The sequence below is a fragment of the Talpa occidentalis genome, unplaced genomic scaffold (genome assembly GCF_014898055.3).
Source record: "Talpa occidentalis isolate TD23 unplaced genomic scaffold, MPIMG_talOcc4v2.1 talOcc4.14, whole genome shotgun sequence".
Classification (NCBI taxonomy): Eukaryota; Metazoa; Chordata; class Mammalia; order Eulipotyphla; family Talpidae; genus Talpa; species Talpa occidentalis.
This window is the reverse complement of record NW_023601433.1, coordinates 22,219,969-22,233,338: the sequence shown is the minus strand read 5'-3', so window position 1 is coordinate 22,233,338 and position 13,370 is coordinate 22,219,969. Positions and strand designations below refer to the sequence as shown.

General features: G+C 46.0%; 1 protein-coding gene across 1 annotated transcript in view; it reads right to left on the bottom strand.

Moving 5' to 3' along the window:
• Positions 1-3,376, bottom strand: part of ABCB10 (ATP binding cassette subfamily B member 10) — a 31,762-nt gene extending 28,386 nt beyond the window's left edge. The window contains exon 1 of the mRNA XM_037511414.2: positions 2,860-3,376. Coding sequence (XP_037367311.1) covers positions 2,860-3,376 — 517 coding nt within the window. The remainder of the gene's footprint in view (positions 1-2,859) is intronic.
• Between the last annotated feature and the right edge of the window lie 9,994 nt (positions 3,377-13,370).

The following is a 13,370-nucleotide window of genomic DNA, read 5'->3' as shown; positions in this document are numbered from 1 at the left end:
CACACACCTCTGGCCTGTACCCCAGTTCTTGTATGCATAAATAAATAAATCTTTAAAAAAAACTTCAGCACAAGCTTTAGCAGGCATCAAGTTGTAAGGACATTGCTAATCTCAAACCACACAAGCCCTTATCAGTAATTTAATTGATGCCTCATTTGAACACATTGAGGGTAAAGGGGTAGATGTTTACCTTCCACAGTTTAACCAGGAACTTGCCAGGGAAGTGTAGGGAAGACAAGCTGTCTCCTGTGCCAGGCTCACACACAAAGAACCTCCAACTTTATAATCTCATGTCCCCCTAAGAGCCCACAGCTCACTCTTGAAACCCACAGCATCACCTGCCCTTAACTCACAGAGTTGATTAGAGCCCTCAGTGGCCTCCTCTATCTGCAAAGTGCAGCAAGAGGCCTCTGACAAGTTACTTCTTATCCCATCAGTCCACCCCGGGGCTCCTTGGTAAGCTCCAAGGTGGCAAGATGAAATTATCAGGGGAAAAAGACTAGAGGGCAATTTTGTAGGCCACAGCTATAGACGGAGAGCCACAAATTCTGACACAGCAAGACACAGGGAAGAGAGGCAAAGGGGCAGGAACAGAAATAATACTAAAGCTGATCTCACATTTGTAAACATTTCAAATGGCAGTCCTGTTTTTTAAAGTTTCTGATACAAAGAACTTAAGTCAAAGTTTTCTGGTCACACAGTTCAGATGTCATACTCAGCAAACTGCTGAAGACAGGTGAAAATACTGTTATTCAAATCTATAGCTGAATTTTTGAGATGAATTTTGTATCTGTTTTAAACTAACAAACACTGGAATTCCTTTTCTTTACTCGTCTCTTGATTAAAAAATAACGCACACACAAAAAAAAATTCCTGCTTTTTATCTCCAGCATTCCAAAGAGATATGCCAACATCCGAGGTTGCTGTTATGATATTAAAAATTAATGATGACTCCTCTCTTTCTTCCTCTTAACCCCACAAATGCCAACATCTAGATTGGTTTCAATATATAGAATGACCTTTGAGAAAACCATATGTTCTAACAAGGATTATTTATCAGATTTCCTCAAAACATACAATATGTATTTATTATCTATTTGAAAAGAAAAAAAAATAGTGTACCAGCCCTTTCCTGAGCTTATATGTTCACAATTATTCCATGGAGCAGATCAAAATAGTTTTCCTTCTTAAAATCAAAGGAGTTACAGCTTTTGTCTTGTTTAAGGTTCTCGTCTCAACCTAATAAACATGGAGGGCATGTGAGAATGGGGAAACAGGTTACAGGAGAGGGAGGCAAGGCTCCACTACCCGTTAGCACTAAGATTGGGGACTGAGGGAGTAAGAGTCTGTACCTAAAAATCCTTCTTGACACCTAATATTTCAGAAACAAACAAAAAACTGGATTTCTTTACACTTACACTTGTTGAGACAGTCAGGGCTAACACACCGGTACATTCAGGGTCTCTACATTTAGTTACCAATCTGGGTCTGATCTACCATAATTTATTACTTCATGTAAGTCACCTAAGCTCCTGCTCTGTGGCCTCCACACACTAAGCACTAAAGACACATGAATCAAATACAGCCCCAGTCTTAAGCTGCTCACAGTACATGAGAGTTCCTAGTCTCACTTTTTTCTTTCAAAAGAGGAAGAGATCTCTGTTTTCATCAAAGTCTACACACAACCAACTGAACAATAAAATAACTCTCTTTATACTCAGTAAAACCAAGAATCCTCCACCTTTTAAAAGTCAATGAGCAAAAGATAAAATGTTCCCATTCTAAAATGTTGCCCTTCCTCCATAGCACCAATCTGCACTAAATCATAAGTCACTCTCTAGGAAAGTCCTTTCCAAAGCAATGGATTTGCAACAAAGGTGGGCTTCTCACCCCTTCCGTTCAAGTGTCCACACCCTCACAGCCCTCTTTCCAAAACCTCATCATAGTTGCAGTTTTATCTCCAGTCATGTAACTTCATTAATGTTTCCTGCCCCACAAAGTTGCAAACCTCAGCAGAAACCATGTTTCTTTCTGTTCACCAATGTAACTCCAGCAACCGAGCAAACAGTAAGAGCTCAAAAATTATTTATTGAAGAAATAAAGATATAGAGAAATCTCAAAAACGCGTAGCTCTTACAAATCTTGTGTATTTAAACATTTCTTTAATTAAGGCTAAAAAATGAGGACTTAGAGAAAATCATTCTATTTATCCGGATTTTTTTCCTGGCTCATTTTTTAAAAAATTATTCTATGATTTAGTTATGATCTATGATCTCTCAAGTTTCAGGAGTTTACATATCATAAGCATTGTTGATTATGAAAATGAGTTTAGTAACTTCCTGCTTACTACTCAAGGAAGCAAAAGCAAATGTTAAAGATTTAGGCTATTTTTGTTTCACATGGAAAATATATAACTGATTGCTTAATAAAACACTTGCTTTAGGCAAATAATATATACACAAAAAATAGTATAGACACAGAATACAAATGCTTACATACATACAAAACACACAGTATTTTGGCTAGAATTTACTTTGAAACAAAGTGGGAGGGAGAACCAACTCATTTTGAAAAGTTGCAAAGTGAAAGCAGAACAGAGCTTTAAAGACTAATGATGAGGAACTGCTCCACTTTATAATGTGTATCAAAATTTAGAAAATAAACAACACTCAAGTCTGCAAATAGGTCCCCCGTTAACCCGAAAGGCTCGAGAATACCGCTGTGGAGCGCCCTCCGCTCGGCACTTGCAAGTAGAAACTGCCGAGGGCCGTCCCGGCCCTGCCCGCTCGGTGGCCGGGGCCCAGGCGCTCTGCAAGGTGCGCGGGCCAGCAGAGGGGCCGGGGCCGGGGCGGGCCCTACCTGCCAGCCTCCAGCGCTCCGGGTACGCCAGTCGCAGCAGCTTCTGGGCGTCCGAGCGCCGGGCCGCCGCGGGGGGAAGCCCAGGGTTGTCTTCGGCGGCAGCCGCGGCCGCAGGCGCCCCCGGCCCGCGCCGCCAGGCCTCGCCCCCGGCCGGGGCGGAGACGGCTGGGCCGCCCGGGAGCCCCGCGCGCGGGAGCCGGGGAGCGCCGGGCACGACCAGCGCGCCGCACCTGCGCGCCCCGGGGTGCCTCGCCCACTGCCCCAGGAGCCGCGCGAGGCCCGCTCCGGCCGCGGGGCCGCCGGGACCCCCGCCCGGGCAGCTGCTCGTCCAGCGGCGCGGGCCTCGCGCGCCCCCGGCGCCCCCGAGGAGCCCCGGCCCCGCGCCCCAAGGTCGCGCCGGCCCCAGGCCCGTCGGCAGAGGCCGGGGCGCCGCGGCGCGGACCACGGGGCTCCAGGCGCTAGCGGCCCGCGCCCGCCCCACGAGCAGCCACAGCGGCCAGGCAGGGGGGCCGCGCATGGCGCCGCGTCCGACCCGAGCGCCTCAGCTCGCCGGACCCGGCGCGCACCGAGCCCGAGGACCCGCCCCGCCCGGCCCGGCCGAGCGAGGGGCGTGCCCGCCGCCCCGCCCGCCCCGCCGCGCGCCGCCCCGCCGCGCGCCGCCCCGCCCCGCGCCGCCCCGCCCCGCCCCGCCCCGCGCCCCGCCCCGCCCCGCGCCGCCCCGCGCCGCCCCGCGCGCCGTCACTGGCCTCCACGGGCCGGCGTCCCCCGCGCGCGCCCCGGGCCGCCCACGCCCCATCCCCGACCCCGCCGCCCGCCCCAGCCCCCGGGGGCGGCGCCCGGGTCCTCGCGCCCTCGCGCCCCGAGAGCCCCCACCCGCCGCGGACGCCTTCCCAGCGGCGCCCCCGCCGGCAGCCGAGGCCCGGGCCCGCGGCCGGGCACCAGACCCGGGAGCGCTGGGGGCGCCGCTGCGTCTGCGCACCACGGCGCGGGGAGATTTTTCGCGCTTCTCAGTCCCTCGGGTAGGAACCCGGAAGCTGCCTGCGTCCTTTTTCACGCCGGCTGCCTCGGAGGAGCGAGCAGACGCGACCAGACGATGCCCGGCACGAGGATGCGGCGGGAAGACGGGCGAGCTGGAGTGGGGTTCAGGCGGGTACCCTTCCCCTGGACCCTGGCTGGGTCAAGTCCTGTCCGCCTTCGTCCCGGGGCCAAGCGCTGGGCCGGGGCGCAGGAACTCTGCTGGAGATGCCATGGCTGCGGTCGGCGCGGTTCTGGAAGGCGTGTGGAGATGTTGACGTTGGTGTGACTGCGAGGGGGAAGGTCATTTCTTCACGTGAATCAAAGTGCAAAAGCAGCGTGGTGGAGAGCGCTGCTGAGGGTGGACAAGACCGATCAGAAGGCCATGTATGTTAATACACGTGCAAGGAAAATCGAGGAGACTTTTAAAATTCACTGGGACGCAAGGATCCTTATTGGGTGGGGGTCGGACGGCGAGGGGTATCCCCGGTAGCTAAGAGTCGTGGCTGAGGAAATAGGCAGATTTTTGTTGACTTTTAAGTATTTTACAGGGCCAGGACTAAGGTGAGGCTAATGAGAGCCACATGCCTCGGCTGCACCACTTGTGGATTTAAAATAATTCAATAATCAAAGTAAATATTTTAGTGCAATAGCTTTAAAAAGCAAACTCAATGCCAAAACAATCTGTGGTGAGCAATGCATGAAAAAATGCAGCATCCGCCCCTGCTCTCTGTCACATTACCTCTCGAATCCCAGCCCTGAAACTTCCCTTTCAGGAGGGTGTCTCATCTCACCTTTCTTGGAGATGGGTGCTGGTAAGTGAACTTAAAGGACTTTTGCTGGGAAAGTACCCATAATAATGTGGGGTGCGATCCTGCATTAAATAGCCCTGTCAGCAAGAACCATGCAATCCTCTAAATGCCAGCCTCTTAGGTGGGGGTATGGCACATAAGGAGGATGGAATCCCCAGGTTAACCACAATTTAGGACCTCTCATTAGTGTCCATATTCTAGAATGTAGCATGGAGACTGAAATAGACGCCATTGGTTTATAAGTAGCCTGTTCCTTTTGGGAGAGATTTTATGGGTTAACTTCTGAAAAGAAGGAACATAGTATACTTCATATCCTACCTCATGCATTTTGCTACCTCTTGTTTGAACCCAGTTGAAACAATGTCAAAGAGTGTGACAGTCTTCCATTTAGAAAGAAAGTTACAGTTTTAACTCAAATCTCTGCCTTCCTGTTTTATAACTTTTCCACTCTCCAGTAAAGGGTTGCTGTTGAAAGGACTGGAGAAGGCAGGGCTTTACTTTCTGCCCTTCTAGCATTTTGTCCTCCAGATTTTGTAGCCAACACTCTGAGGCCTGGAGTATCAGAAAAATAATTCTAGTGTAGCTGATTAAAAAGTAAAACTCTATACTAAGTGCATTTCTAAAAACTCAGTGAGATAACCTGAAGATAATAAAGTCCCAGACAAAAATGTCACGCTTGAAAAATAAATCCACCCTTCCTCCAGCTAATTATATAGCATACAAGGTATGAATTATTTACTAGCATAGGATCTAAAGAAAATATCTGTGGTTCTTTTAAAAAATACAATGGATAATGGAGTAGGGAAGAAATATTGGCAGAATAATCACCCCGACATATAGTCATCACACCAAAAAAAAAAATAGTATGACCTATTCTAAATATATGTGCATGCCCAGACATTCAAATGGGAGTAGTAGGGCATACTGATGCAAAGCAACAACATATATATATATATATATATATATATATATATATATATATATATATATAAAACACATATATAATTGCCTTGTATAACATATGTATAATAAGGATAACTTCTTGCTGCCTTTTCAAAATTCCTTAGCTTCTGAAAAGGGCAAGAAAAGCTCTAAGGGTTTGGGAAAGAGAATTAAACTATTTAGATGTGAACAGATTAATAATGCAGAATGCCACAGCAAAGCAAGAAAAGGCTGTGTAATTAACTCCTTTTTTTTTTTTTAAGATTTATTTATTTATGTACAAGAACTAGGGTCCAGGCCAGAGGTGCTGGGTGGACAGGCAGACTGACTGAAATACCCTGCTGAGGGGAGCAGTGGGCCAGACAGAAGAGGTCTACTACGCCATATGGGTATGGCGGGGATGGAACTAATGCTGCAGAGGCTGCGGATAGCTTCACAGAGCTGTGCTTAACCCCTTGTGCCACCAGGGAGGCCCCCCTGTGAATTAATTCTGAGGCAAGAAGAGCAAATTCTGCCCATAGAAACACAGAAAGAGGGCCTCCCTGGTGGCACAAGGGGTTAAGTCTCAGCACAATGAAGATATCGGCAGCCACTGCAGCACAAGATCAGTTCAGTTTGATCCCAGTGCAGCGCAAGTTCGATCCCCCAGCCAGGGAGCTACCCACATGGCACAGCAGACCTCTCCTATCTGGCCCACTGCTCCTCTCAGCAGGGTGTTTCAGTCAGTCTGCCTGTTCTGCTCCCTACTCTGTCTCTGGTGAATCCTCTCACCTCTCCCCCTACCCTTGCACCTCCGGCCTACTCCCCAGCTCTTGTATGCACAGATAAATAAATCTTAAAAAAAAAAAAAAAAAGACAGAAAGACCTCTCATTGGAGGCGTGATTGAACCAAGAGGTAAAATTTGGCCCTCAGCAAATAGACTCTTAATAGGTTTAGTGGCCAACAGGTGTCAGATTCAAAAAGGATGCCCTTTGACTGAAACTTAAGAGCTATTGGAATTATTTCAAGAACAGTTCTACCTGTGAGTTCTTGCCTTTGCAAAGGAGATCCTGTGGACAGTGGGAGGGGCCTCTGCAGCACAATAACTCAAGAAGCAAACAAAAGTCTCTCTGGCTGCAGTCTGTGATCTGATGAGGGGTCATTTGACCCTTTCGAGTACCCTTCTCTTTCAACTCAAGCCCTCAGCTCATCCTTTCAAGGGCAGGGTGGCAGGGCAATGGTTGAAGGTGGAGCCAGTAGTTCAGTGAAGCAAGAACCAGGAAAGGGGTGGGATCCTGCCCCATGTGGGGCAGAAATGTTTTGTAAGCTCCTCTGATGTCCTGAGTAAAGCTTTTGGTAGCTCATCTGCACTGTGCTTACAATGAATGCTGATCCTGTTACTTTAGCTTATAGCAGTATGACTAAGGCAGGCTGAATGCATTGTCATTAGACGCTTTCAGCATCTTTAGTTTTATATTCTCAATTCTCTCTTACCTTTTCCCAAAAGATTCTAGAGAAAGATCATTATGGATTGAACTGTGTCAATAATATGTCAAATACTATAATAATATGTCAAAATCCTAACTCCTTGTATCTCAGAGGCTGTATCAGCAGGAAGGGACGGGGCAGGATCTCTATGACCCGAGCACACGGGTGAAGGAGAGAGTCCTGGAGTCCTCAATGGCTTTTCAGGCTTTTATTGGGATTTTACTGGGTACACGGCAGACAGAGGTACCAGGGTTGGGGGGCCGGGAGGCTGGCAGGGAAGACTTCACTCTTTCTGGGCTCTCCGGCCTTCTCTCAGGTTCTCTCTCCTTCTCTCTTGGTTCTGCTGGCATCCCTGTGACGCCGCCCTTATAAGCTCAGTTTCTCAGCCCAGGTGTGCCCACTTACGCATGCCCACACCGCACTCCAGGTGCCCACCATCAGGCATGCATTCAGGACCACAGGGATCTATCATCAATCCTAATGGCAGGAGGGCAGAAAAACCTGATACTTTTATTTACCTTACAGAGACCTTATTTAGAAGTAGAGTTAGGCCTCCCCGGTGGCGCAGCAGTTGAGTGCTGGGTTGTGAAGCTGCCCGCGGCCTCTGCGGCGCCGGTTCGATCCCCAGCCACCGGAGGAGGGTCCCACATGGCGCGCAGACCTCTCCTGCCGCCCGCTGCTCCCCTCAGCAGTGTACCTCGGTCCCTCTGCCTGCTCTGCTCCCCGCTCTGGCTCTGGTGAATTCTCTCACCCTCCCGCGCTTCTGACTGTACCCAGTGCATGTATAAACAAACAAACAAACAAATAAATAAATAAATAAAAACATGCCTCTATATAAAAAAAAAATTTAAAAAAAAAAAAAAAAATAGAAGTAGAGTTAGGGCCCCCCTGGTGGCACAAGGGGTTAAGCACAGCACTGTGAAGCTATACACAGCCTCTGCAGCAGGAATTCCATCTCCTGCCCACCAGGGAGCTACCTACATGGCATAGCAGACCTCTCCTGTCTCACCCGCTGCTCCCCTCAGCAGTGTATTTCAGTTAATCCACCTGTTCTGCTACTCAATCTGTCTCTGCTGAATCCTCTCACCCCCTGAACCTCTGGCCTGTACCCCAGTTCTTGTATGCATAAATAAATCTTTTTTTAAAAATAGAAGCAGGGGCCTCCCCGGTGGCGCAGCAGTTGAGCGCTGGGTTGCGAAGCTGCCCGCAGCCTCTGCGGCACCGGTTCGATCCCCGGCTGCTCCCCGGCCACTGGAGGAGGGTCCCACATGGCGCACAGACCTCTCCTGCCACCCGCTGCTCCCTTCAGCAGTGTATTTCATCAGTCTGCCTGCTCTGCTCCCCACTCTGGCTCTGGTGAATTCTCTCACCCTCCCGCGCTTCTGACTGTACCCAGTGCATGTATAAACAAAACAAACAAACAAATAAATAAATAAATAAATAAAACATGCCTCTATTAAAAAAAATAAAAATAAAAATAGAAGCAGACTTTTTGCAAATATAAGTAAGATAAGGTCATATTGGAGTAGGAGTAGGGTATCCTTGTAGGTAGATGGCCACCTGCCTACCCTGTAGGTAGGTAAGGACAGTGATATGCAAAGAAAATGCCATGTGATGATGAAGACAGAGATAGGAGTTATGAACTACAAACCAGGGAGTGCCAAAGATTGCCGTCAAATCACCAGAAGCCACTGGGAGGCAAGGAAGTTAGAGGTCTCAGAGGGAGCAAGGCCAAGGCCGCATCACCACCTTGATTTCTGACTTTAGAAATCAAGCCTCCAGAATGGAGAGATAATACATTTCCTTTATTTTAAATCATTTTGTGATATTTTATTAAAGGCGGCTGTAGAAAACTAGTAGAAGAACTAACACCAGTACTTTGCATAATACTACAACAGATCTTCAGGATTTACTCATTATCCATGCTTGACCAAGAAAAAAAAAAAAGCAGCAGTTATTCAGGCTACTCTAAACAGATCATGTCTGCTACAAGTCTTAGCTTTATTTTGTCCTAAGAATGTTTAACAGCTTTGCAGATTTTTTTTTTAAAGATTCATTTATATATGCATGCAAGAGATGGGGCACAGGCCAGAGATGTGGGAGGGTGAGAGAATTCACCAGAGACAGAGCAGGAAACAGAACAAGCAGATCTACTGAAATTCACTGCTGAGGGAGCAGCAGGCAAGTCAAGGGAGGTCTGTGGCGCCATGTGTGTTTCTCCCTGGCCGGCCGGGGATGGAACTTGTGCTGCAGTGCCTGCAGATTGCTTCATAGTGTGATGCTTAACCCCTTGCGCCACCAGGGAGGCCCAGCTTTCCAGACTTCAAAGAACTTTGTGTGGTCTAAAGAAATGAGCTCAGGACTATTCTGCAAAAACCACAATGAAACTAAACAGTGAGTCTGACCCTAGGCTATTATAATATTTAGGCACAGAATTTTCTCTTATGTTGAGAGTCTGAGGTTAGACCCATACATATAGAAAAGTCACCCACACTCATCCTTTTCTCGTTGTGTCCTAGTTTCACCTCATGATGAAAGATGCATGGTTAACTGCAAGCTATATGACAGCTATATTTTTCAACCCAAAATATGGGATTGGATTTCAATATTATCATTCCCATCAATTTGTGAATTTCTAACTAATTGTCTGCAGCCTAAGAGGAAACATGTGCAAATAATCAGGCTGTTTACTCAAAGGAATGGATCAAACATTAAAAGAGAAAAAGAAATTCTTTCTAATATGTAATAGGAGTCATAAAATCTGAAATGACAAGTGGACACCCTTTTCCTTTACCTGTTTAGCTAAGTCCATCTCCACTGTATTGATGAGACATAAAAGTAGACAACACGGATTAGAATGTAAATTGTTGCAATTTTTATAGAAAGCACTTTTTTTAACCTATTAACCATTTTAATGCATTTGTCTTTTGGTCCTGCAATATCACTTCTGAGATTAGAAAAAAAATAGACTTATTTTTGGAGCAGTTTTAGGTTCACAACAATTTGTTTTTTAAAAGATTTATTTATTTATGCATATAAGAACTGGGGTACAGGACAGAGATATGAGGAGTGAGAGGATTCACCAGAGACAGAGTGGAGAACAGAACAGGCTGATTGACTGAAACACACTGCTGAGGGGAGCAGCAGGTGAGTCAGGAGAGGTCTGCTGTGCCATGTGGGTCACCTCCCTGGTCGGGGATCGAACTCATACTGCAGTAGCTGCGGATAGCTTCACAGTGCTGAGACACAACTTCTTGCACCACCAGGGAGGCCCAGTTCACAACAATTTGAATGGAAGGTACAGAAATTTCCCATAATCCCCCTACCAGGACACAAACTCAACCTCCCCCACTATCAACATCGTCTACCAGAGTGACACATTTGTTGCTATCAGTGATGTCACATCATTACCACCCAAGTTCTTAAGTTTACATTAGGGTTCACTTGTGGTGGAGTAGTTTCTATCATCTTTAACAAAGATATAATGACATACATCCACCATCACTGGAGATGTGGATGCATAGTATTTTCAGTGCCCAAAAATCCCTCTGTGCTCTGCTTGTTCATGCCTCCTCCTCACTAGCCCTGGTAACCACAGATCTTTTTACTGTCTCTATAGATTTGTCTTTCCCAGAATGTTATTTGGTGGGAATCATATAGCATATAACTTCTTATATTGGCTTTTTTCATTTATTAAAATTCATTTAAGCTTTCCTTCATATCTTTTCATGGCTTGAACATTTATTTTTAGCAATGAATAATATTCTACAGTTTATTTATCCATTCACTTGGTTGCTTCCAATCTTTGGCAATTAAGACTGGAGTTACTATAAACATCCATATGCAAGTATTTGTGTGTGGACGTATGTTTTCATCTTCTCTGAGTAAACACAAAGGCACATAATTGATGAATTGTATGGTAAGCTTAGAAACTGCCAAACTGTCTTCCAAAGTGACTGTATCATTTTGCATCCCCACCATCAATAAATAGGAGTTTCTGTTGTTCCCCATCCTTACTAGCATGGGTGTTGTCAGTGTTTTGGATTTTAGCCAATCTCATGCATATAAGAATTGGGGTGTAGGCCAGAGGTGTGGTGGGGGTGGTGAGAGGATTCACCAGAGACAGAATGGGGAGCTGCAGATAGCTTGATAGTGCTGTGTCTTTAACCCCTGCGCCACCAGGGAGACCCTCTTTCAAAATTTTAAAGAACAAATAATTCCCATGACCTAGATTCTGTCCTGAAGAATAGAAAAATATAGACTTCACTCACGTGATGAACTTCATTAGCCCAGATATTTAAATCTAACAAAGATAGCCACAAAAGGCAAAAAATGATAACATAAATGGAAAAATTCTTTTTTTAATATAGTTTTTAAAGATTTATTTATTTATGCATACAAGAGCTGGGGTACAGGCCAGAGATGCGGAGGGTGAGAGGATTAACCAGAGACAGAGTAGGGAAGAAAACAGGCAGACTGACTGAAACCCACTGCTGAGGGGAGCAGCAGGGAGACAGGAGAGGTCTGCTGTGCCATGTGGGTAGCTCCCTGGCCAGGGAGTTGCAGTGGCTGCAGACATAGGTTGTGTCTTAACCCCTTGTGCCACCGGGGTGGCCCTGAAAAAACTCTTAACAAACAACAGTATATTACATCCATTATATCCAGTGGAATATTAAAAGACTTAAAAAGTCATTTTATTGTGAAACCAACATAAGAACTGTTTGGTTGCACAGTGCAGGGTCCTCATTGAGAACATCATGTCATCAGCTAACATCCTTAGTCATGAACCACTGGAGACATTCTTATCTGAAACCAAAAAGACAAAGGAGTAGTGGTCATCACAGCTGGGATTACACATTGTGCTGGAGATCTAGTTAGGGGAAGAGGCACCTGAATGGGGTGTTGTTATCTGCAAGAAAATAAATCATTGCATGCTGGTGATAGTCTTGCCTACCTAAAAACCAAAGAGAATCAAGTGGAAAACTAATGAAGCAATAAGAGAATCTCTATGCAGTAATTGAATGCCAAATTAATAAAAACAATAGTTTTTCTGTATATGATGGAAGAGAATACACTGTCAAAAATGACATTAATAGGGCCTCCCCTGGTGGCGCAGAGGTTGAGCGCTGGGCTGTGAGGCTGCCCACAGCCTCTGCAGCGCCAGTTCGATCCCCAGCTGCTGGCGAGGGTCCCATAAAAAAATAAAACCAGTATTTTTTTTTAAATGGCATTAATAATTGCAATAAAAATAGAATACACATGGGAATCAAAAGGAGTGTACAAAACAAATGTGAAGATAACATTTACTGAAGGAGAAGACTGAAATATTTTCTTGAATGAGACTGATTTTAAAAAATACAATTAGTCTCTTGATATATACCAGATTCTTTTTTTTTTAAGATTTATTTATGCATACAAGAACTTGGGTACAGGCCAGAGGTTTGGGGGGTTAGAGGATTCACCATAGACAGAGTGGGGAACAGAACAGGCAGATTGATTGAAATACACTGCTGAGGGTAGCAGCAGGCAAGTCAGGAGAGATCTGCTGTGCCATGTGGGTAGCTCCCTGGCCAGCTGGAAATCAAACTCCTACTGCAGAGTCTGCGGACAGCTTCATAGGTTGTGTCTTAACCCCTTGTGCCACCAGAGAGGCCCCAGATTCTGTTTTAAGCAATATATATGCATGATCACACAACTTTTTAAAGTTGTTGTTGGTTTTTACAAAGATGCTGTAACCCAAAGAGGTGAAGCTCTTTGTCCCAGATCATGTTAACAGTAGGTGGCAGAGCAGGATTTGAGTCCTGGCAATCCACTCCCAAAGCACATGCCTAACAGCCCAGTCAGTCCTCTTACATTAATTTATAGATCTAACATAATTCCAACTAAACCTCTAAAGGATTTGTTTTAACTTACTAAAGTGAATCAAGGATCTTAGTAAACAAAGAAAGGAGCCAGGGGAAATTTCTGGTAATTGTTGCCAACTAAATATGAAGCTTCCCATACATACTTCCCAAAACTATATGGATTAGCAAAAAGAACAAATAAAACCACACACACCCCATACCTATAACATAATTATAAACCTCAGATTACCAGTAAGTAGAAAAATAAACATTAATTTCTATTAGAGCTGTCTTTTCAGTTTCTGCCACAAGGCTTTGAAAAGAATTAGGGTGGAGCCTCCCTGATGGTGCAAGGGGTTAAGTCTCAGCACTTTGAAGCTATCTGCAACCCCTGCAGCACGAGTTCAACCCCTGGTCAGGGAGCTACCCACA